Below are 23,864 nucleotides of genomic sequence, written 5' to 3'. Positions count from 1 at the left end.
TCCAGGAACGGGGCCCTGGATGTCAGACACCACCCCCCCTTCCCATCACCGCGCCCCGATGTGCTCCGTCCCCTTTTGCTTTCCCTCCTTGGACGTTTTGCAATGCCTTCCTGCAAGGGGCTGGCTGCGAGGAGGCGGTGGCAAGCAGCCAGGCCGTGCCGCTTGCCCTCCGGGCTTCCCCAGAGCCTCGTCTTGCTCAGCCCCACGTCCTCGCAGCGGGGTGGGCATCCTGGCATTGTGCCTGCATCCCGAATTAATGGGGTCCCGCGGGGCAGCGGCGAGATGCTCGGACAGAGGGAGTGACGGGGAAAGGGGCTGGGAGGATGGCGAAGGGGTAGATGCAGACGCTTCCTGTGCAAAAAAAAAAAAAAAAAAGCAACCCAAAACAAAACAACAACAAACCCCGTCTCCCATCAGGGAGCTGACGGCAGCAGCCACCGGGCTGCTTGGAGGCGCCTGGGCGGGTGCGATAGCCTGGCCGGGGACCCGTCAGCGCATCCAGATAGACCCGTGCTGAGTCACAGCTGGGAGGCCCCGCAGCTTCCCCCTCCTTGCCTGCACCCCATCGCTCCTCCCCGCTTCAAAAAGGGAAGGAAAGGGCGAGCCCCAGCCCCGGCCCCAGCCCGGCGCGAGGTGCTGCAGCTGCGCGCCGCAGAGGACGGGCGAAACTCAGCGCGGCAGTGAGCGGGTCCCCCAACAAGTTCCCAACGCCGCCGGGATGGAGAGCCGGCCGTCGAAGGAGCCCGAGATCGAGCTCTTCGTCAAGGTGGGCTCGGCGAGGCCAGCTGGTGCTGTGGGCGGGTGGCAGGAGGTGGTGGCCGTCGTCGTGCTTCGGGAGACCTGGCGGGGTGGCGCGGGGAGCACCCGGCCCCGGGGGATGCTGTGGTCCAGCGGTGGCCCTGCCGCCCCGGGAACCACAAGGGCAGCAAGGGAGCGGGGCGAGCGTGCTCGGGGACCCCGATAAGACGAGCCACGGCTGGGAAAAGCAACGGGAGGGTGGGAACGCAGCAGGGCAGCTTCTTGAGCAGCTGCTGCAAGCTGGCATTGGGAAACGGAGTGGGTGCCCACGCGTGGGCGGGATGGGGTGGCTTCTTAGGTCAGCCCTGAGGATTATTCACTGGAAATGAGTTTTGCTCTTTTTTTTTTTTTTTCCTTCCATTGAGCAATTTTTCAAGCGCCTCCTCGGGAACATTTCGACACTCCCGTTCCAAACATCTGCAGCCGCGCGGTCTCTGCTCCCCTCCTTGGAAATCAGTGCTGGGAAGGGTTATCCGAGGCTTTGCCCTATCCCCTTGCCAAAGCACTGCTTGCTGGGCGCCGAGCTTGGGCTGAGCCCCATGCGGTGTATTTGCTTGGAGAAAATCATTCAGGTCTTAAATTCCCTTTTCCACACCGCTTTTCATCCCACGGTGGCTGGGGAGAAGAGCAAAGCGCTGCATGAGGTGGCTGTGATGGCGGCAGCATGTTTGAGGGGTTTTTTTGGAGGGAAGGGAAACAGAAAACAAAGCAGCGGCTTAGGACTTCCCCTAAATCTTAATTTAGCACCAAAAAACCCTTCTCATGTGTCGGTCAGCAAACCGATGCTGCGCATCACCCTCTGAGCCCTCAGGGAACGGCGTCTGACTGTAGCCCACCCCAAGGTGCTCCTGAGCTTTTTTGGGGAGGAATTTCGGGCAGGTCTGGGGGACGTTGAGGTGATGCAGGTTGGGGCGCTCCTTCCTCCTCGCGCTGCTTCACCGAGAGCAAAACCACAGGAACTTCTGAGCAACGTTGGGGTTTTGGTGCCTCGTGCAGGCGTGGGGCCTCAGGGTTAGGGCTGAGAGGCTGCGCCTCCCGGGCTGGGTTTGCCCATCATTTTGGAGGGGTTTTCCATCATCTGGAGGGGTTTATTCATCATCTGGAGAGCTTTCTCCATCATCTGGAAGGGTTTCTCTGACATCTGGAGGGGTTTCTCTGGCATCTGGAGGGGCTCATCCATCATCTGGAAGAGTTCAGCCATCATGTGCAGGGGTTCATCCATCATCCTGATGGGTTCCTGCATCATCTGGATGGGGAAACAGGGAGCAAAGTCAGTCGGGGGGGGTCAGGGGGGCTGCAGGAGCCTGTGCTGAGCAGAGGAAGAGGCTCTTGCTGGAGAAGGAAGCAGAGAGCGATGACTTCCCCTCCTCGCTGCTTGGCTTTCGCTGGGGAGGGAAGGCACGTGGCCTCCCCAAACCTTCCCCCGCGCTCCCTGGTGCCCACGAGCACCAGTGGAGCTTCCTCTTGATAAAGATTTGTCTCTGAGCATCTGAGGATGGGCTCTGGCTTAGGTTTGTTTTCTATTTCCTGCAGAGGCCATCCTGATTTTCCTTTCAGGGTGGCCTCACCGAGCCGTTGGTGCTGGAGATGCTCCAAGGGATGACATCGGTGTTGGCTTGCTGGGGATGGAGTCGGGAAGGGAGTGGAGATGCTCAATGGCACAAGAGCAGGGCAGCCCTGGAAGCTGTTTCCTAACCCTCCAGCCCCTCTCAGGATACCTAGACCCAAATTTTATCCATTCCCAAGCAGTCCTCTAGGGGCTGACAGGATGCTCCTGAGCTTCCACTACTCAGGAGCAACAACGTTTGTAAAGAGACACTCGGGTCACCATGGAAAGAAGGATGCAGAGATTCCTATGAGAAACAGCAACTGAGAAACGTATCCCACTCTTCTTAGGGGCATCCTTTTGCGATAGCTGGGAATAGGAAACACCGGTTAAAGATCATTATCATTCTGGAAAGACTGGGAGGTGGTGACGTGGTAGAAAGGCAGAGCATCGCCTCCAGGTGACTGCTCAGAGCATCGGTGTCCTGCTTTGGCCAGCTCGCTACCTCCGACGGGGGGAGCTGGGGGCCGGCTGGCTCTCCCAGAGGGGCCGAGAGGGCTCCTGGGCAGCCGCAGGCAGAGAGGAGTCTCCTAGCACTTGCCTCCACACCAGGGGAACTGGGCACAGGTCCCTGCATCTTCAGCTCCTGAAGCATCCTCTTCCTCCCTGCCTTTGGGTGCAAAGCCCCGGAGCTATCGCTGCTTCGTGCCTCCAGGTCCTCCGCAGCCCCGCCAGCCTCCCGCTCAGCCCCAGACCCACAGCCGTAGTGCAGACCCCGGTGGCAGAGCCCCGGTGGCACTCGGTGTCCCCGTGTCCCCACCGCTGGCGGGCTCCAGCCTGGAGCTTAGAGCACACGGCGACCGGCAGGTCACAGAGCATCCCACACACACATCCACGTCGGCGTGGGCAAGGATGGGGCTGGAAGCCCCCTGTTGTGCTCCCCCAGCCCCATATCCTCCCTGGGACGTGGACGATGCTTGTGCCTCCTGCCGGGGGAGCCGTGCTTGGCTCAGCACAGCACAGGAGGCAGCAGACGAAAACAAGCTGCGCTTTTCCTGGCAAACATGAGAACATTTCCCCTCTCCGGCCTGGCCTCCCGGCCAAGCTGACCCTCCCTTCCTGTCCCATCCACTATCAATCCTCCTCCTCCTCCTCCTCTTCCTCCTCCTGGCTTTATCTTGGATCTCCGGGAAGGGTCCGACCCCAGCCATCCTGAGGGTGCTCTCTGCTTTCCCCGCAGGCTGGTCTGGATGGAGAAAACATCGGGAACTGCCCCTTCTGCCAGCGCCTCTTCATGGTGCTGTGGCTCAAGGGGGTGAAGTTCAACGTCACCACGGTGGACATGACCAGGTGAGGTGCCACCTCCACGCAGGTCCCTGCACTCCAGCCCTGCACAAAGATGTGCGAGCATCATTGGCACCCAGGTCTGAGGGCACACCAAAAGGTTGGGGGGCACCTCCCAGGCCCCCAGACCCAGTCTAGAATACAAGTGGGGATGCGCCCAGTACTGTGCGCCCACCCCAGCTTTGCCCCTTTATTTTCTCTGCTCCAGGAAACCCGAAGAGCTGAAGGATTTAGCGCCCGGCACCAACCCACCCTTCCTGCTGTTCAACAGGGAGCTGAAAACCGACTTCATCAAGATCGAGGAGTTCCTGGAGCAGACCCTGGGCCCACCCACGTAATTGCAGACCCGTGCCGCGTCGGGCTGGGCGGGTTGGGAAACCGAGGCAGGAGAGCGGCCGGGGCGGGGGATGGTGACAGCGTGGGACAGAAAACAATGGGAGGAAAAGCAGCACTCACCCTGCATGGGGCTGGAGCTGGAGCCGGGGGGGGGTGACGGTGCAGGTTTCCCCAGGAGCTGGTGGTTTTGCAGCTGGCAACGGCGACTGGTGTCGGGAGGGGGACGGGAGGTGACCCCCCCCCCCCGTTTGCCTGCTCGTAGCCAAAGCAAACGCCCTGCGCAAAAGAGGAAGCACTGGGCGCGTTTGTCAGCCACCTCCTCGGATGCGTCAGCCCTTGCGCAGCGCCCTGGGACACCTCTGCCTGCTGCTGCCACCCGCGGGTGCCACGCAGCCGCTCCTCTGCCCGTGCTGCCACCAGCGTCTCTTTTAAGGTACCCGCACCTGAGCCCCAAGTACAAGGAGTCCTTTGACGTGGGCAGCGACATCTTCGCCAAGTTCTCGGCGTACATCAAGAACCCGCGCAAAGAAGCAAACAGCAGTAAGAAAGCGGGCAGGGGCTGGAGGGGGGCACAGCCCGAGGGCTTCGCTCCTGTGGGCAAAGCCTGCTGAGGGTGTGGGAGGTGGCGGGGACCTGGCGCCTGGCTGAGGCCACCACGTCCCCCCCCGCCCTCCCAGACCTGGAGAAGGCGCTGCTGCGGGAGTTTCATCGGCTGGATCAATACCTCAACAACCCGCTGCCCGAGGAGATCGACCAGGACAGCGTGGAGGACATCGCCGTCTCCAAGAGGAAATTCCTGGACGGGGACCACCTGACGCTGGCTGACTGCAACCTCCTGCCCAAGCTGCACATCATCAAGGTAGGGGCTCCCAGGGCCGGGCTGGGGACACCCTGTGAGCAGGGTCTCAGCCTCCTCCTCCTCCTCCTCTTCCTCCTCCTCCTCCTCCTCCTCCTCCTCCTCCTCCTCCTCCTCTCCAGATTGCAGCCAAAAAGTACCGCGACTTCGAGATCCCGGCCGACATGACGGGCGTCTGGCGCTACCTCAACAACGCCTACGCCTGCGATGAGTTCAGCCACACGTGTCCCGCAGACGAGGAGATCATTCACACCTACGCCAGCGTGGCCAGGAAGATGACCTAGCCCCGCTGCAGGACCGCCGGTCCCTCCGCCTCCCACCAAACCCTGGCCGAGAGAGGGGCTGGAGGGGGGTTTGGCATCCCTAGACCCCAACCTGTGGAAACAGCGCCTTGCTTTGCACCCCCCCCACGTGCCACCAGCGCTGACCGCACCTATGGACCGGTCGCTGCGTGGCCACAGTGGCAACCGTGTCACTGTCCCTCCCCTCCCTCCCCTCCAAAGAAAAACCCAACACCCTGGTGTCATGACACATCATGGGAAAAGCCAAGCACCGGACTTTCGTGGTGGAGACGAGACCTCCCAGCGGGTCCCACCACCGCCACCACCCGCGCTGGAAGAGGTGAGACCTCCCCAGAGGTCCCACCACCATCCGTGCTTGGGCCGGCTGCCTGTCCCACGAGGCATCCGGGCTCCAGCTGAAGACACCGAAAGCTTTTCCCCTACAGTTTATCTGCAGCGGTAGCTTGCAACATGCGTCCGTGTCCTCGCGGGGACGTTTGGGCAGGTCGCTGCTGGGGATGGCGCTTGGTGTGCTGGTGCGGGGACCTGCTGGTGGCTGGGAAGGAGGGACGCGGGGACACACGGAGGGCTCTGCGGGGTCTCCTCACAGACCTGCAGCCCCAGGGCATCAGGGACATCCTGCAGGGGCCAGGCAGTGCTGGCTGTGAGCTCCCACCTGGCCCCTGTGAGATAACAGGTCCTGACGGACCCCCGCAGGAGATGCAGCCATGTGCAGCCCCACGCTGCCCCTTCCCTGCTCCCCACCAGCACTTCCCCACCTGATCTGGGGAGAGGCATGGAGCAGAGCATCCACCTGGTTCCCATACCCAGCACCAGCTGAAAGCTGCTTGGCAAAGCACCCAGGGAGATACCCGGGCAGGTTTGGTGCCAGCCCGGCTCAGTTTTTGTGCCTTCCCACCAGGTGCCAAAGCCTCCCGGCCTCCCCATCCCACACCTCCACCTCCTCCAAGGGCTTCTGCCCATGCCTGCCAACTCCGCCAGCCCCCTCGAGCCCCCATGGCCAGCAAAAAATACTGTACAGTGAGCGCCAGGGTCCCGCAGGGACCCGCGACGGCAGAGTCACCCGCCAGCTCTCACTGCCACCTCCCTCTTTGCACTAAAAGGTGTGTCCTCGCAAGCCTGCTCCCACAGCACCGGGTTTGGGGACTGGTTTTGTAACTGATGGGTTTCAGGTTGTTTGTTGGGTGTTATTTTTTTGTAACTAAGAACAGCAGTAAACTTTATTTTAATACGCCTTGCTTGTGCACTGTCAGCACCACGATCACCCCCACCCCAAGGCCAACCCCTGGCTTCCATGTCCCCTTGGCAGGTCGCAGGGGTCCCAGGGTCCCAGGACGTGCCAGGCCCCGGGCACTCACCTCTCTGCTGGGCTGCTGGGGCCCTGCTCTGTCTGGACAAGGGCATCTCCCTCAGCTCCCTCTGAGTGACCCCACAGCGGCCCCGTCCTTGGGTCCAGCTGCCCCTGAGCCCTGACCCTGCCCATTGCCGTCGGCTCCTTTCTGCTCGTGGCTGGCTTCTGCAGCGGGCAGAGCCCGGACCAGGTTCCTGGGCACCAGGACTGCCGCTGGGGTCTCGCTGTCAGCCCCCCAGCCCGCTGCAGCGTCAGCCAGGCTCAGACCTGTCGGCACAAGGTCTGGGTTCAATGGGGAGATGGTGACGAGGATGGCCCCCAGCCCCCGTGTCCTTGCACAACTCCAGGGGCAGGGTGCCGGGAGCTCGGCCAGCCCAAGCACTTGGCTGCGGAGGTATTTTCCTGGCCTCAGGCACGTCATGGAGTTGCTAAAGCTCTGGAAGTCCCCGTGAGTCAGCCAAGTGGCAAGAGGAGCCGCGCGCCCGCTCACTTCCCAGCAGTGCCAGGCAGCAAGGCAGCAAGGCGACGGCCCTTCTCTGGGAGGCTGCTTGGCAGAATGGCTGAGGTTGGAAGGGACCTCTGGAGGTCGTCTTGTCTCCTGCTGCAAGTCTTGAGCAGGTCACCAGGAGCCTGTGAGTTTTGGGGCACGCAGAGGTCCTCCTTTATGGCCCCCAGCCTCCCCCGGTGCTCTGCGACCTGTACGCGCGCACCAGGTGCGTCGTCGCTTCTCCTGGCTCGGCCACCCCTCCCGGTGACAGGAGGGGACTGTCACTGCCCCCTCCACAGCTGTGTCACTCGTCAGTGAGGACGCTTGATAGATGCACGGCTGGGTTTCCAGGAGCTCTGCTGTTTGCCGGGGCTGTGCTGGGGAAGGAAGAGGGAGGGAAAGCCGGAGAGGTGACCCGTGCCCCCGGTGGGTTTGGAGAAGAGAACATGGGGCCAACACCTGGACAAAACACACAGATCCACACGTCCAGGCTGTTATGTCACGGCAAACCAAAGGGACCCTGGTTGAACATCATGCAAGGCATGGCCAGTGCCGGGGCCTGGATGTTTTTGGCTCCAACACCCACCTTTTTTCTCTGGAAAGCCGGTGGATGGAGGACTCGCAGCCAGCGTCCCAGCGGCAGGGTCATGAAAAGGGGTTTTCCTGGGAAAATAGCTACCACAACATCAGCCAGCTGGGATTGCTTCCCTTTAAATCTCTTTGCGTGGGAGGCTCAGCTCAGAGAAATCCAGCTGGCAGAGGGCCCTTTGGTGGCCTCAGACCAGCCACCTTCGCTGTGATAGCGTGTTCCTGGTGGCACCCTTCCTGGGAGCAGCGAGGAAGAGTTTCATGGGTCTCTGAAGGGGGGTGAGAAGGCACCAAGCTGGCTGCTTGCACCACTCTGCAGCCAGCCCCTGCACCGGGAGGACGAGGGGCATGGGGAGCCGTGGGGAGCAGAGGCGGGGGGGTGACACCCAGCCCTGCCACCTCGCTCCGGGACGCCAACCGAGCGCCCTGCAGACACTTGCCACGCGTCCCCAGACGGGGGCACTCCCAGACCAGTGCATGCAATGGGAAACGCTCTGCTCTGCTGCGAAGCCACCCCTGGGGCCACCTCCCAGCCAAGGGCTTGGCCCCGGCGTGGTCTGGGCAGCCGCGCTCGGGTCCTGCAGTGGAGCTGCCCATGGAGAAGCCGCACGGTGCGGAATGAGAAGTGCAGGAGGCTCATGCCTCCTGCAGCCTGCCCCAAAACCCACCTTTGGCAGCCCACACCGCACGGTCTCCAGCCCCAGCCCCTTGCATCTACTGCCTCCTGCCTCGTCCAACGCCAGGCAGGGCTCTTCCTGGGCCCCGGCAGCCGGCAAAATGCTAGAGCTGAATTCGGCTCTGTCATTTCAGGAGCTGCCGTCTCCCTCGGGTTTGTTAAGTGCCGGATTTCCCATGCGGCAGCTGCAAAAGCCCCGCTAGCCCCCGCACAGAAAAATTCCCCTCTCCAATATTTCTGTAGCTGGCAGCTCAGCTCTCTGAGAATTAGTAATAAGAAATACCCTCTTGATAGCCCTTAATGGGCTGCTTCTAATAAAGAGCCGTTCCCAGCTGCATCCCCCTCATCGCTTTGATCTGGCACCAGCAGAAGTTCAAAACACCAACGGCACGGGGAGCAGGCCTGTCGGGGGGGGTGAGTCAGAGATTTCGCAGACTTCAGCAGCAAATACCCGCAAGCACAATGCCGAGGGGTGCCCTGGGTGTCTCGGGACCCATCTCCACCTCTGCTGGTTCTGGGCTGCGGCGTGGGGCAGGAGCCAGGCTCAGCTCATGCCTGCAGCAGGGATGGAGGGATGGGATGCTGCGCGGATCAGGGGCCTGCCCCTGCACGGCCCCATCCTGCAAAACACTTTAACGCCTGCACAGACGGAGCAGAGCCTCTGGGCAGGCAGACCAAGCTGTGTGTGGCGGCACCAGGTCTCCACCGGTGCACGTGGGTGCGCGGCCCCGCGCTTTCTCACGGTGGCTCTGCATAGCCCCGCACCTGCCGGATGGTGCAAACCCCCCCAGCTCACATCCACTCAGAAACTCGTGCTGCTGAAATGCCAGAGCGAAATGTCACCAGCGCTTTGCCTTTTTCCACTCTCGCCGTTTCTGTTTCGCAGAGGCTCTTCTGCCGCTTCAACCCCCTGGGCTTGGGTGGCTCCTGCTGCGGCGAGCGCCTCGCCTGAGTCACCCGCGGGCTCAGAAAAGGGCTGCCTGTCTTCCGTGCTGTGAGAGCTGGCAGGCTGCTAGAAAAGCACCTGCTGCATCCCGGAGCGAGCCCAGCACCCGCCAGCCCAGCGTGGTCCCACCACCTCCCAGCACAGCAGCCCAGCACAGGCTGGCTGGCACGGTGCTCGGCGCTGAGGACCACCTCCAGGTCACCGGCGTGCGGACGTGACCTGGATTTTCGGGCTGTAGCTGGGATGCTGGCCAGCTGCAAGCAGGGCAGGGTCTCCACTCCTGGAGGTTTCCAAGCAGAAGCAGGGCGTGCATCTCCAGAGCTCCTCGAGGAGATAAGCACCGCGGAGCTGCCGTTCACCTGGCAGCAGGATGCCGTGGCCACGGGGCTGCAGAGCAGCAAAAGCAGCCCCATGGCTTGGGTGCGGTGAGCTTGGGCAGAGCAGTGGCAACTGTAGATCAAATGCACCAAAAAGCTCCAAAGGAAGAAAAAAAAAAAGAGAGGGTACTGTGAGGGAGGGAGGGAGGGAGGGAAGGCCAGTGTGGAACATTTTGCTCGAGGATTTACAGATTACACCACTTTGACTCCTGTGTTTGCCTCAAAACCTCAACCCCTCTGAAGTCTGCCTGATGTGAAGATGGGGGAAATTCTTCTGACTTGGCTTTTGGGTTTGCTTTTTAAACACCTGAAAATGTAAAAGGCCATTTCACATAGCCCAGCGTGACAGCAGGTGCTTCTCCCCCCAGTTTTTTGTCGTAGCGAAAAAAGAAAGTGAAACCAGTGAAGGAAAATCAGACTGTCTTGTTCCAGCTGAGCCCGAGAGGAGCCCTGGCGAGGCACCACCTAACACACCTGCCCCAGGGACAGACAAAAATCCCAGCTGACCCCAGGGCACCCTTCTGGGGACAGCCCCAGAGAGGGGCAGCCCCTCATGCCACCGCTGGGACCTTTGGCCAATGCTGCATTGACAAGCGATGGAGCAATAGGTCCCCCACCGCATTCCCTTCGCTCCCAGCCCAGGGAGCAGCGCTGGCCATGACACGGCAGAAGAAAAAGCCCCCAGATGCCACCAGAGCCAGATGCTCCCCCTTGGCCTTTTGCTCCCCAGCACGGGGCACTGCAGCAGCCCTCCTGCCCCGGTGGGGATGGAGCAGAGCCCCCATTCCCAAATCCAGACTGAACCTCATGGGTCCAGGAGCCTGGATAGGAGGGATAATAAAGCCATCCTGCTGAAGAACCGGCTTTTTTCCCATGCTGCAGCAAGGCACAGAGCAGCCACAGGTGCGATTCCCCCCAGGGAAGCCCCAGGTTTTCCCAGCAGCTTCCCCAGGACTGGCAGCACTCGCTCTGTGGCACAGAGGTAATAAGCGCGGAAGAGAGCTCCCATAATAAATTAGTGTTATTTAAAAATAACCGGGCGCAATCAGTCTATCCAGACAAGATTAAAAAAAATCTCCTCTAATGAAAGAGATGTTTGTGCGTGTGTATACAGAGAGATGCATTAGTACACACACACACTTCTGTAGATGGATAAATGGATAAAGGCATGGGGGGGGTTCAGCTGTGGCACCTATTCCTCACATTTTGCCTCAGAAGCACCCAAAACCACAGAGGGATGCTCTGAAGATGTTGCTGCCACCCGTCCACGGAGCGTGCCCATGTGGGACGTGCCGAGAGGCACTGGGGGCACCGGGCAGGGGCAGTCTGGTGCTGCCCGCCCCGTGTCACCCTGCTGCGTGGCACTGTCACCCAGCTGAAGCTCGGTCCTCGGGGGGTGGACAGCACAGTGGAGCTGCCCCTCGTCCTCCTCCCTTCTGGCCGGCAGCTTCACAGAGCTGAGCGGTACCCAGCACCCTGCCTCGCTCTCCCGCAGCTCCCTGGGGCTGAAGCTGATGGTTTGCGGGGAGGGAGGAAGGCTGACACCCGCTCCTGGAGCTGGCCACGGGCACTTGGAATAAAGCTGGAGGTGCAGGGGGAGCCACGTCTCGGATGTCCCATAGTCCCCATCTCCTGTGCTGCTGTCAGTGGAAGCTGTCGCAGCATCCCCGTCATGTTCCTCCTCCTCCTCCACCAGCCGCAACGATGCCCAGGTGCCCAGCGCCTGCCCGGGCTGGCTGTGGGTGCAGGATGCGTCCCATTCCTCGGGGCGGTCCGTCCCAAACCCGTTGGGGCAGTAACCACTCGTCTCCTGGGGACGCCTCGCCCTGGGCTGCAGCGGGGCTCCAGGCGCTGCCGGCTCCTTGCCAGCTGGCAGCAGCAGGGCGAGCGCGTCCTCCTGCAGCGCGAGGGTGGGCACCCCGCTGCTCCCGTCCAGAGGGGCCTGGTGGGAAGCAAGCAGCAAAAGCGGTCAGTCCTGGCTTGCCAAAATCCCGACGGTGATGGACACCGGTGCTGCACGACCCATTGTCTGCACAAGCGAGCCCCGTGCAGAAGCCAGCCGCTGGCACCCAGGTGGAGCAGCTGGCCGCTGCCTCTGCATGATGTACGGGGGACTTCTTAGCCTGGCAGGTCACTTGTGTCCCCAGAGGTGCCACCCCAGCACTGGGAAATGGGAGTGCAGAGGGGAAGTAGGATCTGGGGAGGCGGGCTGTCCTGGTGAGTGTTTCCATAGGGCTTTTCCCGCAGGAAATGGAGATTTACGGCCCCATTCTGCTGGCTGAGAATACTTGGGTGAGCCCAGCAGCACTGCAGCCCTGGAAGCCTCTCCAGGCTTTGCCCTGGTGCTGCTCTAAGGGCAGAGCTGCCTGTTGATGCAGAAGGGGCTGCGTTGCAAAGACCTCCCGAGGACAGCACCCCCACTCTTCTCTTCCCCTCTTCAAGCTGGTGCAACCGAGCAACGCCAAGGGACCCCAGGCAGAGGGCTCCTACTCCAGGCCTGCTCAGGACCCCTGCCCCAGCGTGACCCACCAGCATCTGCTCCCATGCAGCAAGGCTTGGGAGCCCTAGGACGCCCACAGGGGTGGAGGGAAGGAGATGCTGGGATCCCCGTGGTGCATGCGCGGCCGTCACTCACGAGTGTTTTTGGGAGGCGCATCTCCGAGGGCTTCGGGAAGATGTACAGATGGACCAGGCAGAGTCCGGCCACGCTCAGCAGCAGGAAGGTGGCATTCAGCGTGGCGAGGAGGACCCAGGGGAAGCCTGCTGGGACAGTCCCCATGGGTTGAGGGGTGGAGGGACACCGGCTGGCATCCCCAGCAGCTCCCACGACAGGCAGCATCCCCCCGAGATGGGTCCAGCCCTGAGCAGATCAGCCCAGGGCGTGCGACCCGCACCCTGCCGCGTGCTCGCGATGCAGGTGGGCTGTGAGGAGGATGCAGCGAGCTCTCACCTGCAGGAGCTGCCGGGGTCACCAGGCATTGCTCAGCCTCCCGGCTCCGCTCGGGGGCCATGCCCACTGCCACCGTGCGGACGCAGTACCGAGTGCTCGGCTTCAGGTGCCTGAAGGTGCACGGTGCTCCCCTCACGCTCCGCCTGCAGGGCACCTGCAAGCAGAGGGGGTGCGTGGCCGAGGCACTGACCGTGCCTGTGCAACAGACCCCCCCATGCTTTCATCCCCAAATTGTTTGTTTTTCAGTACACCTGCAGGCCAGAAGAGGAAAGGGGGTCCCAAGCCCTACAAGCTCTGCAAGCCCTGATTTTGGGGGTGCAAACCATCAACCACCCCTTATCTGCTTACTCAGAGGCTGGAACAACCTGATGGGTGCTGCCAGCTCAACGCCCTGCTGCTACCACCCCAGCGCAATGGGACGCGGGCTCCAGAGCATCCCCGCTGCACCAGGGAAGCTTCTGCGCACCCTGTGCCCTTTTGCCATTGTCTCCCCCGTGTCCCCACCCTGCCACGCACTTGCTGGGTGAGCACATCCCCGTCGTAGAGGTGCAGCCAGTACCACAGCTTCAGCAGCACTTTGTTGACTGGCTTGTAGGAGCCCTTCTTGCCTCTGAACGGAGTGAGCGGCGCAGTGACGTTGATGCTGAGGATGTGGCCCTGGAACAGCCAGGACAACTTGGGGGGGCCCACAATTGCTGTATGGAGAGAAAAAAATAAGGAGGAGGAAGCAAAACAAACCTTCAAAACAGTTAATTTCTCTAGAAATGTCTCTAGAAATTATGTTTTTCTGACAGAATGGTGCTCCTGCCTTCACCAATCTGCTGCGACAAAATCGCCCGCACCCAGTGACTCTGCACCTATGGCTGGGATGAACAAGGGATGCTTTTAGTTGTGAAGGGACATCCCATCCTTTTTGCTACCCCATCTCAATGCCTTCTCCAGAAACCCAAGCTCTTGATGGCCTGGGGCATCCCATCCAGGGTTTTCATCTCAACTGCATCTTCTCCTCCATCCCCTCTCTCTACACCGAGCCCTTCTCCTTGCTCCCACCCTGTTCCTCTGCCCAGGCACTTTTCCCACCTCTCCAAGGACCTCTCTGCCCATCAGCCCCCCAGGAAGAGTAGGGATGTGGTTGAAGGTGCTCCCTGGTCCTTACTGTCTCTGTACGGCTGCAGCTCACTGGAATAGACCCACAGGGACAGCTTGCCGTTCTCCGTGGCTCTCACTCTCGCCCAGTAGATATCGTAGATCTCGTCGAAATACAGCTGGCACACCCAGGGCGAGCCGGTGTGGTTCCCCCAGGAGGCATCTGCCCTGGTCCAGTTGGAGGTTCTGCCCACGGAGAAAATGCAGGGAGAAGGTGCCAGAAGGAAAACCCTTCCCCTAGCCATTAAATATCGAAGTGAGAGGGCTGGAGAGCAAGATACAGGCGTGGGCTGCGCTAAGAGGTCAAGGCAGGGGGCTGTTCCACGCAGGAGCGAGCCCAGTGGAGGTCCAAAAAGATGACCTGGGAAGGCTCAGCCTCAAAAGAAGGTGGCTTGGGGCAAGGGGACCTTATCAACACGGGCAGACACCCGGTGGAGCGACGCTGGTGGAGCTGGGAGCTTCTCGGTGCTGCCCAACGAAAGGACAAGAGGCGACGGGTAGGAATTGAAATACAAAACTGCCATTTGAGCATAAGGAAATAATGACCACCAAACAACCCCAAACAAAAGAACTGTTTCTAACTGAGGGTGACCAACAAAGGGAACAGGTTGCCCCGGCAGGCTGTGGAGCCTCCACCCCTGAAGGCGGTCAAAATGCAAGAGGACACATCCTGAGCTGACCCTGCCCAAGCAGGGCTTGGGCGAGCTGGTCTCTGCATTTCTATTATTATGGGATATTTACTTTGGGAAAGCAGTCCTCGGGGTGCTGGGGTGCACCCTGCTGGGGCGCTGAGCCCATGCAGACCACCTACCGCCTCTTCCACTCCACCTGGTACGCGGCCTCGCCAGGGGTGCGCGGGTCCGGCTCCCACCGCAGCTGCACGTGGAAGTTTTGGGCCTCCAGCCTCACGTCCTGGGGTGGGAACGGCACGCCTGGGGGGAGCGGGGGGCATGAGGCTCTGTCACCCTGCTTTGCATATCCCAGCATGTGCGTGCCCCCGTCCTCCTTGGCCACGTTGCGTGGGTCCCCCCGCTTTGACCAAGCACCCCCTGCACCCAACCTCCCCGCAGGTGTATTTTTTTTTGTCTAAGAGCTGTCCCCGTAGTTTTTCCCACCCGTGGGGCCACTTTGTGGTGCCACTGCCCGGTGCAGGACTCACCCTGAAGCAGGGTGCAGCCAGCCAGGGACAGCAGCAGGCTCAGCACAGGGCTCATCCCGTGTCCATCTGCTCTACATTGCCACGCTGCATCCCACCGCGTGCTCGAGCACTTTGGCCACCCATGGCCACGACGGGCAGCCAGAACCTGGGATTACAGAAAACAGGTGTTTGTTTCGCCCCCCCCCGAAGTTGCTGCAAGCACACCTTGCCCACAGAGTCTGCATGCCTAGGTGTGGGCATCGTGGCACAGGGTGCCGCCTCCGCAGGCTGCTGGGGACCCCTGCACTGTCCCCATGGGACGGGGGGCAGCAGCACCACGACGGGGGCTGTGGTGGCAAGGGGACACATGGGGACAGCTTGCCACCCCTTGCTCCACCATGCTGCGGCGACCTCCTGCTGCAGCCACCTCAGTGTGCTCACCCAGCACGTCTGGTTGCTCTGGGAAGCCCGCGGGAGGCAGGTGCCGGCGCTGCCAGGATATGGGTGTGTTCGGGACAGCGGCGGTGACGCAGCGCTGCCCAAACCGGTGGCGCTGGTGCTGTGACCCCAGGGACAAGGAGGATGCCATGCATGCCTGCACCCTGGCTGGGGGAAACATGGTGCCCCCAGCCATCAAAAAGCTCCGAAACCCACCGAGAGGAGCAGTATTTATGCCCAGCAGTGTTTGCTCTCTAAGCCCCTCGTTTTTTAGCTGCCCCACGTGGAGGTAGCTCCACGCAGCCCTCTTCCCCCAGCTTCTCCCATTGCCACACCAAAGCCCTGCGAGTTCTCCCTACCTTCGGCCATGCAGCTGCCCATTTGTGCCCTGCTGTGGTGGGAACGCCTTGCAGCAAACAGCTTTGGAGTCCAAGCCCAGGTCAGTCCAGCTCCAAAACCCCACGTTAGCCTATGAGATGCTCTGAGCTTCCTCTGGAAATACCTCCAGACGTTTGCCCACCGTTTTGGCCACCTGGTCGCAGGGACAGGCTACCAGTTGCGTCCTCCGTGCCCAACCCAGCTGCACTTGGAGGCTGACGGAGACGTCCCACGGCACAACACGTGATGTTGCTTTGGTGGTTCGTGTTTTTTTTTTACCCCTGGGTCAGGTTTCTTCTCTCTTCCTTCCTCCTTGACTCAGTTACCTTGCTGCAGGCTCCACCAGGCTCTCAGCTGGCTCAGCAGTGCCCTCTGCAAGCTGTTCCCCAAATCAGCGCCTCCCTGGGTTTTAAGCCTTCGAGCATCACCCAGTGCAGATGCTGCTGGTTGGCACCCAGAGAACACCCTCTGAACAGCAGGACCCCAGGGAGCAGGACAAGCACCAGGCTGATGCTCTGCAAGAGGACCACGCTGTGACCACCCTGCAAAGCGAGCAGCAGCTGCAGCCCAAGGTGGGCTCCTTGGGGACAAGGCTGTCACCAACACCACACCAGCAGGGCTGCCGGGACAAGGACACGCAGGCACTGGGCAGACAAACTCTTTAATGTTATCCTCATTGAGAACATGTCGCACTTATTGCGCCATAGCGCAGCGGGCACCTTGGAGGGCAGGAGCATGGGATGCTGATCAGGCTGGGTGATCCCAAGAAGCTGTGGGCAGGAGATGTGTTAGCCATCTCAGCACACAGAGAGCTGCAGTCAAATAGCTCTTCAGTGCTATCAAAGGCTCACGAGACCAAACACTTGTCCCTTCTCTGTGCAGCCACCGCCAGCATCACCTCCAGCATCACCTCCTGCTTTGCTTGCTGGCTCAGGGACGCCCTGCAGCACATCACGGAGGCTGCAGGGACCAGGATGCCTCTGGGGCGCCCACGAGCAGCCCAAGTCATAGGTAGGGAGAGGCCAAGGAGAATGAAGACAGTATTGCAGCACCCATGCCCTATCCAGCCTCCTCTCCCTTGCCTTCACGCAGCGTCTTCAAAGCAGCAGGCGCTACAGAGGGACGGGCACCCCCATGCCCAGGAGGACACGGGCTGGACGTGGTCAGGATGCTCCAAGCGCGGAGGCTGAAGGCAGTGGCGGGACATCAGCGCCTGCCGCCGCCTTTCCCAGCGTGGCCACCTCTGTCCCTGCCTCCTGGAGGCCAGACTAAGCTTTACCAGGCAGCACCCATCCTCCAAAGGCCTCCTCCAGGTACCGAGCCACAGCCAGCGTCAGGTGGTCGTTGTAGGAGGCTGCCACCAGCTGGATGCCCAGCGGCAAGCCCTCGCTGCTCAAGCCCAGCGGGCACTGCGTGACGGGCAAGCCCAGAACGTTGAAGATGGCTGGAAGAGAGAAGATCACATCAGAGCTCTTCCCCGGCTGACTCGGTGGCCAATATCTTGCACGGATCAGGTCCACCGAGCTAGGTGACCACCAGGCAGTGCACGATGACAAGGGGACATCACCGGCCAGAGGCTGCCAGCATCACAGTGATGACCCACAAGCAATGCCACCCTTGGGTGGTACTTGCTGTGAGGTGCCATGATCTGCTTCAGGCACCATCCCTACATTGCTCCAAAGCCAGACAGCATCGCACCACGGAGCTGGCAACAAGGAGCTCAAGATGCAGAAGAGCCACACAGGGAGCTCCAAGCTGCACCCCGAGACGTGCAGCAGCTCTGGGGTGGCTGCTAAAGCACGCTGCCAGCTGTATCATGTCGAGCACATCCCTCTGGGCCAGGGTGCAAGAGCACCAAGTGATGATGTGGTATTCTGGAGCAGCGGGGCACCCCTCTGACAACCCTGCTGTTAGCGCTGGAGGTCCCAGTGGGGGAGCTGCAGCTGCTCACCTGTGTAGGCAAAGTTGAAGGGCATGCACAGTGGGGAGTGGTGCCGTGGAGCTACGGTGGGGTGGGATGGGTAGAGGAGCACTCCATCTGGCCCCAGCAAGGTCTCCATCTCAGCCTGCAGGCTCTTCCCCATGCTCACCAGCTTGGCATTAGCACCAAGGTTGAGTTTCACCAGCTTCTCCGTCAGCCCCAGGGCTACAGGGCAAGGGTACAAACAGGAATAAAGCGTTAAAGCGGAGCGAACAGGACTGTGGGTTACAGCAGGCTAGGAGGCACATTGTGAAGGCATATGCAACATTGTCCACCACTTACAGGTGGAGGAGACACTCCCCAGATTTGGTGGGGGAATGTCTTTCAGTATGCCCACTGCTTCAAGGGTTGAGCAGAGCAACCTCGGCACTCATCAGGCAGCAGCATGACACTGCTAACGAGGGTTCCCCATTATCCCCCGTTATCTGCTGCCAAGACAGCAGCACCTCCACGCACCACGGGGCTCACGCTTACCGATGGCCGGGAGGGTGTGAGAAGACATCCCCACCAGCCACTTCATCAGCTCCCACAGCGGCCACACCGGCTTCCCGTGATCCCCGAGCAGGTCCGTGAAGACCTGAGCGTCCTGCAATCACACACACACCCTTCCTGCAGCAACAGCGCGCCACAATGCACGCGATTCCCGTTTTCGTACAACGGATCAGCACCGTGGCATTTTGCATCTGCAGAGCAGCACATAATGCTCGGAGAGATGACGGCTCACTGCTAACCCGCCACCTCAGTCCCGGGATGCTAATGCGTATTAATCCCAATTTGCAGCAGGGCCCTGGCCTGAGGTGCACAGCATGGAGGTGAGACCTGCGTGGCTTTGGAAGGAGGTGGGAGGAGGACTGCGGGGACCACAGGAGCACAGAAAGCTTTTGGGCAGGTCTGGCAAGTCCGTAACTCTCCACGGTTGGCCCCAGGCACCTTTGCCTGTGCCATCTCACCTACCTGCCCATCGCTGTCGTTGGAAGACATCATGGCCGACCAGATCTGGAAGGAATACTTCATCTTGTGGATAGACACGCGCTGAACCCGCACCCCCAGATCGCGTTCGAGGTACTCCACCACCTGGTGGGGACAGTGGGAAGGGTTTGATTCTACGAGGACACAATATACTGCCGTAAACCCATGGGAATGAGGGAGAGAGAGGAGGTCCATGGGACAGAGAGCCCATGGAGCAGCTTCTTTTGCTACCACACAGGGCCCCCAGCAGCTCCTCTCTGCACTGAGCAGGGGGAAACCATCCTGGGGCTCCCCCCCCAGCAACCCTGGAAGGTCTCCATAGTGTAAAGAGGAGAGGTTAAGGAAGCAAAATAAAGCCGTTGCGATGGAAATTGCACCAAAAGCTCTGGATACCCCAGTACAGTCAAACACCAGTGCAAGGCCGCCAGCAGCCACTTGCAACATTTCCACTGTGTTTCCACTGTAATGTAGAACAAGAACAGTATCTTCTCCCCCTTCCTTCCTACCTTCTTCTGGGCCTGCAGGATCTCCTTGTCCACAGGCGACACAAAAACGGACCCACCATCATGATCCATGCAGAGAAACTTGATTTTCTCCAGCGACACCTTTTCGTTCAGCTTCAGCCTGCAAAGGGAACGAGGCTGCTTGCAAATCCGTGCCTGGCTCCTTCCCTGCTCCGGAGCTGCTCACAGGCTTGGAAACATCCTCAGGACACTCTGCTCTTGGTCAGTGTGGGAAGGAAGGTCCCTCAACACACACAGACACCCTGAAGCTGCCCATTCCCCATCTGCTTGCTCATCCCACTGGCCCTGTGCTCTGCCAGCTTTGCATGTTTATTGCTGCTGTAGCAGTCAGAAAAACCTTTGTCCCTCAAGGTGCACCCTGTAGGGACAGATCCTGCCTGAGGCTGAGGTCAGGACTGCAGCTTTGCATGGCAAGGGCCAAGGTAGAAATGAAAGCAGTAATGGAGCATGTTGTCATGTGAAGCACCGTGAGCCTGCAAAGGCTGCAGCAAGCAGCAGGACCTGCCCCGCCTGCACCTTGCTCCTTGCTGGTGCATGCACACTAAATGCTGTTCAGGTGCGAGAGCAGCAACCCAGTGGCAGTAGGGATGGAAAACCAGTTCTGCAGCAGCAGGAAAAAGCAGTCACAACACATAAAAGGCCAACTCCCCCAGGGAAGCAGCTGGGACCAGCTCAGCAGCGTGAAGCACCAAGAGCAACCTACTTGTGGACTCCAGGGCCAGCCATGACCCGCAGCATCGGCTCCAGGTCCTCGGCGTAGCGGCACATGGGCCCAGTGCAGAGGAAGCTGGTCCGCACCCCCTGTGCGATGGGGAACTGCCCGTCATTGGGGACCACTCCTGCAAGCAGGGAGAGGCGTCGCTCACCACGAGCCGCATCCCCAGCACCACCAGTGCAAGATGGGGCAAGCCCTGCAGCACCACGGTCTCCCGCTGCAGCTCAGGGGTTGTGTGTAAAGTGTTTGCATTGCTGCCCTGGGAACATGCAGCGGTGCCCTGGGTACTGCATTTCTGCTCCAGGAATTTGTGATGGTGCCCTGGGGATTGTGTTTCTGCTCCAGGCATTTGCATAGGTACCCTGGGGATTGCACTGGTGCTCCAGGAATTTCCAGTGGTGTTCCTCAGGGCGTTCGCAACCCCAGGGCAATGTGCACAAGGGGGAAAAGCAGCCAGCTGGCACAGCCAAGCATCCTGCCAGGCTGAAAACCACCCCTGACGCTACCTGAAAGCGCCCTGTGTCCTTGCTGTCAGGGAAACACCCAAGCAGCATATACCAGTGCTGGAAAAACATCCCACGCTGGGGATGCAATACCTGTCACAAGACACCTCCCGCCTCCCATGCACTTGACATCCTGCCATCAGACGGTTTCTCATTGCGGCGCTCAGGCAGTGGGCTTGCCCCGTGCAAGAATTTGCTTGTCAGTGCGCGGCAGCCCCACGGTGGAAAAACCCACTGGAGGCAAGCAGAGCAGCTTCCTCCCACAGCCCTCCTCCTCTGTGCATTTCACCTGCAGAGGTTCACCTGTGGTGGGTTTATGGCCAAAGACGCCGTTGAAGAAAGCTGGCATCCGGATGCTGCCGCCGATGTCGGAGCCCACACCTATCACCGAGCAGGCGGCTGCAAGGACACCGCCCTCCCCACCTGCACAGGAGAAAATAAAGCAAAAATGGTGGTTTATAGTGCAGAACAAGCAGAAGCATCCTGCAGTAGGCACTTCCCTTTGTGTGCACGCAGGGTGGGAGCCACTTTTGCAATGTCTGGGAAAACAGGCCAAGGGGATTTTTGCTTAAATGCCACATCTGCACTGCTCTTTGTACCGATAGCAAGATGAAGCAGTGCCAAGTGTGACACCCAGGAGGTGTGAAGACGCTGCGCCTACAAATCACCTCCTGCACTGCCCCGGACAATGCCTGCAAGCTCTGCAGGAGCCCAGCAGTGAGTTAAAGCAGCGTGCAGTGGGAGCAATTTCCTTTTTGCATTTTGACCCCTTCCTCCCAGAGCAGCATGCTCACCTGAGCTGCCCCCCACGATCCTCTGCAGGTCGTAGGGGTTGTTGGTCCGGCCATAGACCCTGTTGCTGGACTCGTACCACATGCACAGCTCACTGCAGTTGGTCACCCCCAGCGGGATGGCGCCGGCTTGCTTCAGCCGTGACACCACCGTGGCATCGGAGGTGGCGATGACGTTGCGGCGGTTGACCAGGCCGGAGGTGTTGGGCATCCCTGCAAGGCAAGGGTCATCAAAAGGGAGGCAGGCGGGGAGGGGGATGCCGCTTCCCCCCGAGCTCCCTGCAGCGGCCACCTGCCACCCAAGGCGCTGCATGCCGCCGCCTCGCTCCTGCTGCAAAAGGCGCGGGGGCGAACCCACCGTGCAACGAGAAGGCCTCCTTGACAGTGATGGGGACCCCCAGGAAGGGGAACTTCTCCTCCAGGTAGTCCTCGCCGGGGCTCTCTGCCAGCAGCTTGTCCACCTGCCGGGCTTCCTGCAGGGCCTCCTCAAACCTGCGCAGAACCCAGGGGAGAGGCAGCTCCGGTGCTGCTGCGAAGCATGGGGGGGGGTAAGGGATAAGGGGGATAAGGCAGCCCCCGCGCTACCTGTCCTTGACGACGGCGTTGATCAGCGGGTTCACCTCCCTGATCCTCTCGATGTAGGCCTCCACCACCTCCACGCACGTCACCTGGGGAGGGGGAGGAAGGTGCTCAGCGACGAGGGTGCCCCCCACACACCCTACACCCCCTCCCCCCAGCACCCCTGGGTGCCCCACCTGCCGCTGCCGGAGCCGCTTCGCCAGCTGCCGGGCGGGCAGCAGCAGCAGCGGGCGGCGCGGTGGGGGCACGGCGCGGGGCGGCGCGGGGGCCACCAGCCCCAGCAGCGCCAGGCAGGCGCGGGACAGCAGCCGCAGCAGCAGCGCCAGGCACCGCTCGGCGCGCGACAGCGCCATGGCCGCTCCCGGCGCCCCTAGTGCTACCAGTGCTCCTAGTGCCCCTAGTGCCCCTAGTGCTCCTAGTGCTCCTAGCGCGGCCTGCGGCGGGCGGGGCAGTGACGTCAGCGGCGCCGCCGCGGAAGGAGGGCGCGGTTGCCGTGGTAACGGCGCGGGGCGCTGCGGCGGCGGCGTAGGGCGCGCAACCGGCGTAGGGCGCCGGGCTCGCAGCGCCGCGGCAAAATGGCCGCCGGGGGTTGGGGTGGTCTCGGGGAAGGGGTCGTGAGGTGTCAGCGCTGTGAGAGCCCCGAGGCGGCCCTCGGGAGCGTGGCCTTTGGGGTCATCGCCTCCGGCCCCGGGGCGAGCGCCGCGGGAGCTGATGGTGCGGGGAACAAACAAACAAGCCGTGCCTGAAGGCAGCGCCCCGACCCGTCGCCGCCCCCCGCCGCACCGGGGGTCGCATTCCCCCGCAGAGCTCCAGGGGGCTGAGGGGATTTGGCTGTTGTGAAAACCTTTTATGACTGCGAAGCCAAAGCGTCAGCGTTTGTGGAAGTAACTTATAGAATCATAGACTCATAGAATATCCCGGGTTGGAAGGGACCCATGAGGATCATGGAGTCCAACTCCTAGATCACCTACTCCAACTCCATCTAGTCCAACTTGGGGCGTGCACGCCCCGCGAGGATGCTGGAGCAACCTCTGACCTGTGAAAACAAGCCTAGCATCAATACTACCATCTCGATAGTATTTTTTTTTATACAGCTGTTATCAAAGAGATTATTTTCCCTGTAAAAGGCGGGGAAGTCCCTTAGTCCCGCGTGGAGATGGGACATTTTTGTCCCCCAATGATTTTAATAACCCAATCTCTTTTTTTTTTTTGCCTGACAGGTCTGCCCTGACCGCGCATTGGCATGGGTCCCCTGCCACGCTCCGTGTTCCCGTGTGTGCCTCCGGCAGTGCAACAGCAGGGAACCACTCTGCGTTCCCTGACATTGCTGAAACACCTGCGCAGGTGGCCTTATCTAGGTCCTCATGTAGTCTTTGCACTTTCCCCTGCAATATTTAAGCACCTACACACCCTCAGATTACAACAAGGGCAGATTAGAAAGGTTTCCTCGTGTCTGCATCTCTGTGTAATCATGGCTTAGCAAAGCCCCAAAGTCACCTGCTTAGAAGAAACAGTAAGACAGGACTTGTTAAAACTTGACCCGTGAAATCTGGCAGCAGCGCCTTCACGTTGCTGATGTGGAGCTAGCAATGAGAAGGCATCTTCAGATCTTGGGGGAGCCTGGGTCAGTCCCACAGGCTTCTGCCAGAGTGAGAGCACTGACATCCATCCTCAGGAAGGAGACGGAGAGAGTGCCCCTCCTAATCACCGTCCCAGTGCTGCTCTTGTCATTTTTCTGGCAAATTTGCCGTTGTTCCCCCTCAAGTCCTGCCCAAATGTTGGCAGAGAGCGATAGGAGCAAAATCTCTTCTGCCCAAGGTCTCTGCCCCCTTTGCTGCTCTTCCCTAGGCAGCCCAGCTTTGGCATCGTTTGCTGTGCAAAGTGTCTCCCTTCATCTTTGTCATCTTCAAGAACAGCTTTGAAATTCATACCTGGTCAGCCGATGTGCACTTGGCACCAGTGCCCCGCGTCCCCGCTAATCACACTGTGTGCCAGTGCTGCCCCAGATCACAGCTAGTGCTGCTTCTCACTAGGATGAGCCAGTGAGCTTTCTGGGAGCAAAGCCAAAAGAACAGCTACCATAATTCATGGTATCCCAGAGGAACTTCATTTCCATGAAAAATGGAAAAATGAGATAGAAGGTGT

General features: G+C 60.5%; 3 protein-coding genes across 3 annotated transcripts; 1 reads left to right on the top strand and 2 right to left on the bottom strand.

The window, feature by feature from the left end:
• Positions 1 to 420: 420 nt before the first annotated feature.
• On the top strand, positions 421 to 6,416 carry LOC121077056 (chloride intracellular channel protein 2-like). The gene is made up of 6 exons (XM_040571823.1): positions 421 to 766; positions 3,585 to 3,694; positions 3,897 to 4,022; positions 4,458 to 4,564; positions 4,702 to 4,883; positions 5,003 to 6,416. Exons 1-6 carry the CDS (start codon positions 719 to 721, stop codon positions 5,162 to 5,164), a joined length of 735 nt encoding a protein of 244 aa, XP_040427757.1. The 5' UTR covers positions 421 to 718; the 3' UTR covers positions 5,165 to 6,416.
• A 3,595-nt stretch (positions 6,417 to 10,011) lies between these two features.
• LOC121077407 lies at positions 10,012 to 16,171 on the bottom strand. The gene is made up of 8 exons (XM_040572647.1): positions 15,639 to 16,171; positions 14,863 to 15,007; positions 14,515 to 14,635; positions 13,714 to 13,889; positions 13,074 to 13,252; positions 12,558 to 12,711; positions 12,243 to 12,367; positions 10,012 to 11,549 (listed from the first exon to the last, which is right to left on the bottom strand). The coding sequence occupies exons 2-8, from the start codon at positions 14,915 to 14,917 to the stop codon at positions 10,800 to 10,802; spliced, it is 1,560 nt and encodes a 519-aa protein (XP_040428581.1). The 5' UTR covers positions 14,918 to 15,007; positions 15,639 to 16,171; the 3' UTR covers positions 10,012 to 10,799.
• A 131-nt stretch (positions 16,172 to 16,302) lies between these two features.
• On the bottom strand, positions 16,303 to 22,172 carry FAAH2 (fatty acid amide hydrolase 2). The gene is made up of 11 exons (XM_040572645.1): positions 21,896 to 22,172; positions 21,726 to 21,808; positions 21,499 to 21,632; positions 21,144 to 21,353; positions 20,653 to 20,772; positions 19,835 to 19,970; positions 19,114 to 19,231; positions 18,593 to 18,712; positions 18,113 to 18,224; positions 17,609 to 17,803; positions 16,303 to 17,101 (listed from the first exon to the last, which is right to left on the bottom strand). The coding sequence occupies exons 1-11, from the start codon at positions 22,070 to 22,072 to the stop codon at positions 16,926 to 16,928; spliced, it is 1,581 nt and encodes a 526-aa protein (XP_040428579.1). The 5' UTR covers positions 22,073 to 22,172; the 3' UTR covers positions 16,303 to 16,925.
• Between the last annotated feature and the right edge of the window lie 1,692 nt (positions 22,173 to 23,864).

Source organism: Cygnus olor, chromosome 13 (genome assembly GCF_009769625.2).
Source record: "Cygnus olor isolate bCygOlo1 chromosome 13, bCygOlo1.pri.v2, whole genome shotgun sequence".
Taxonomy (NCBI): Eukaryota; Metazoa; Chordata; class Aves; order Anseriformes; family Anatidae; genus Cygnus; species Cygnus olor.
The sequence above is the reverse complement of the archived record's forward strand: the minus strand, read 5'-3'. Positions and strand labels throughout refer to the sequence as shown.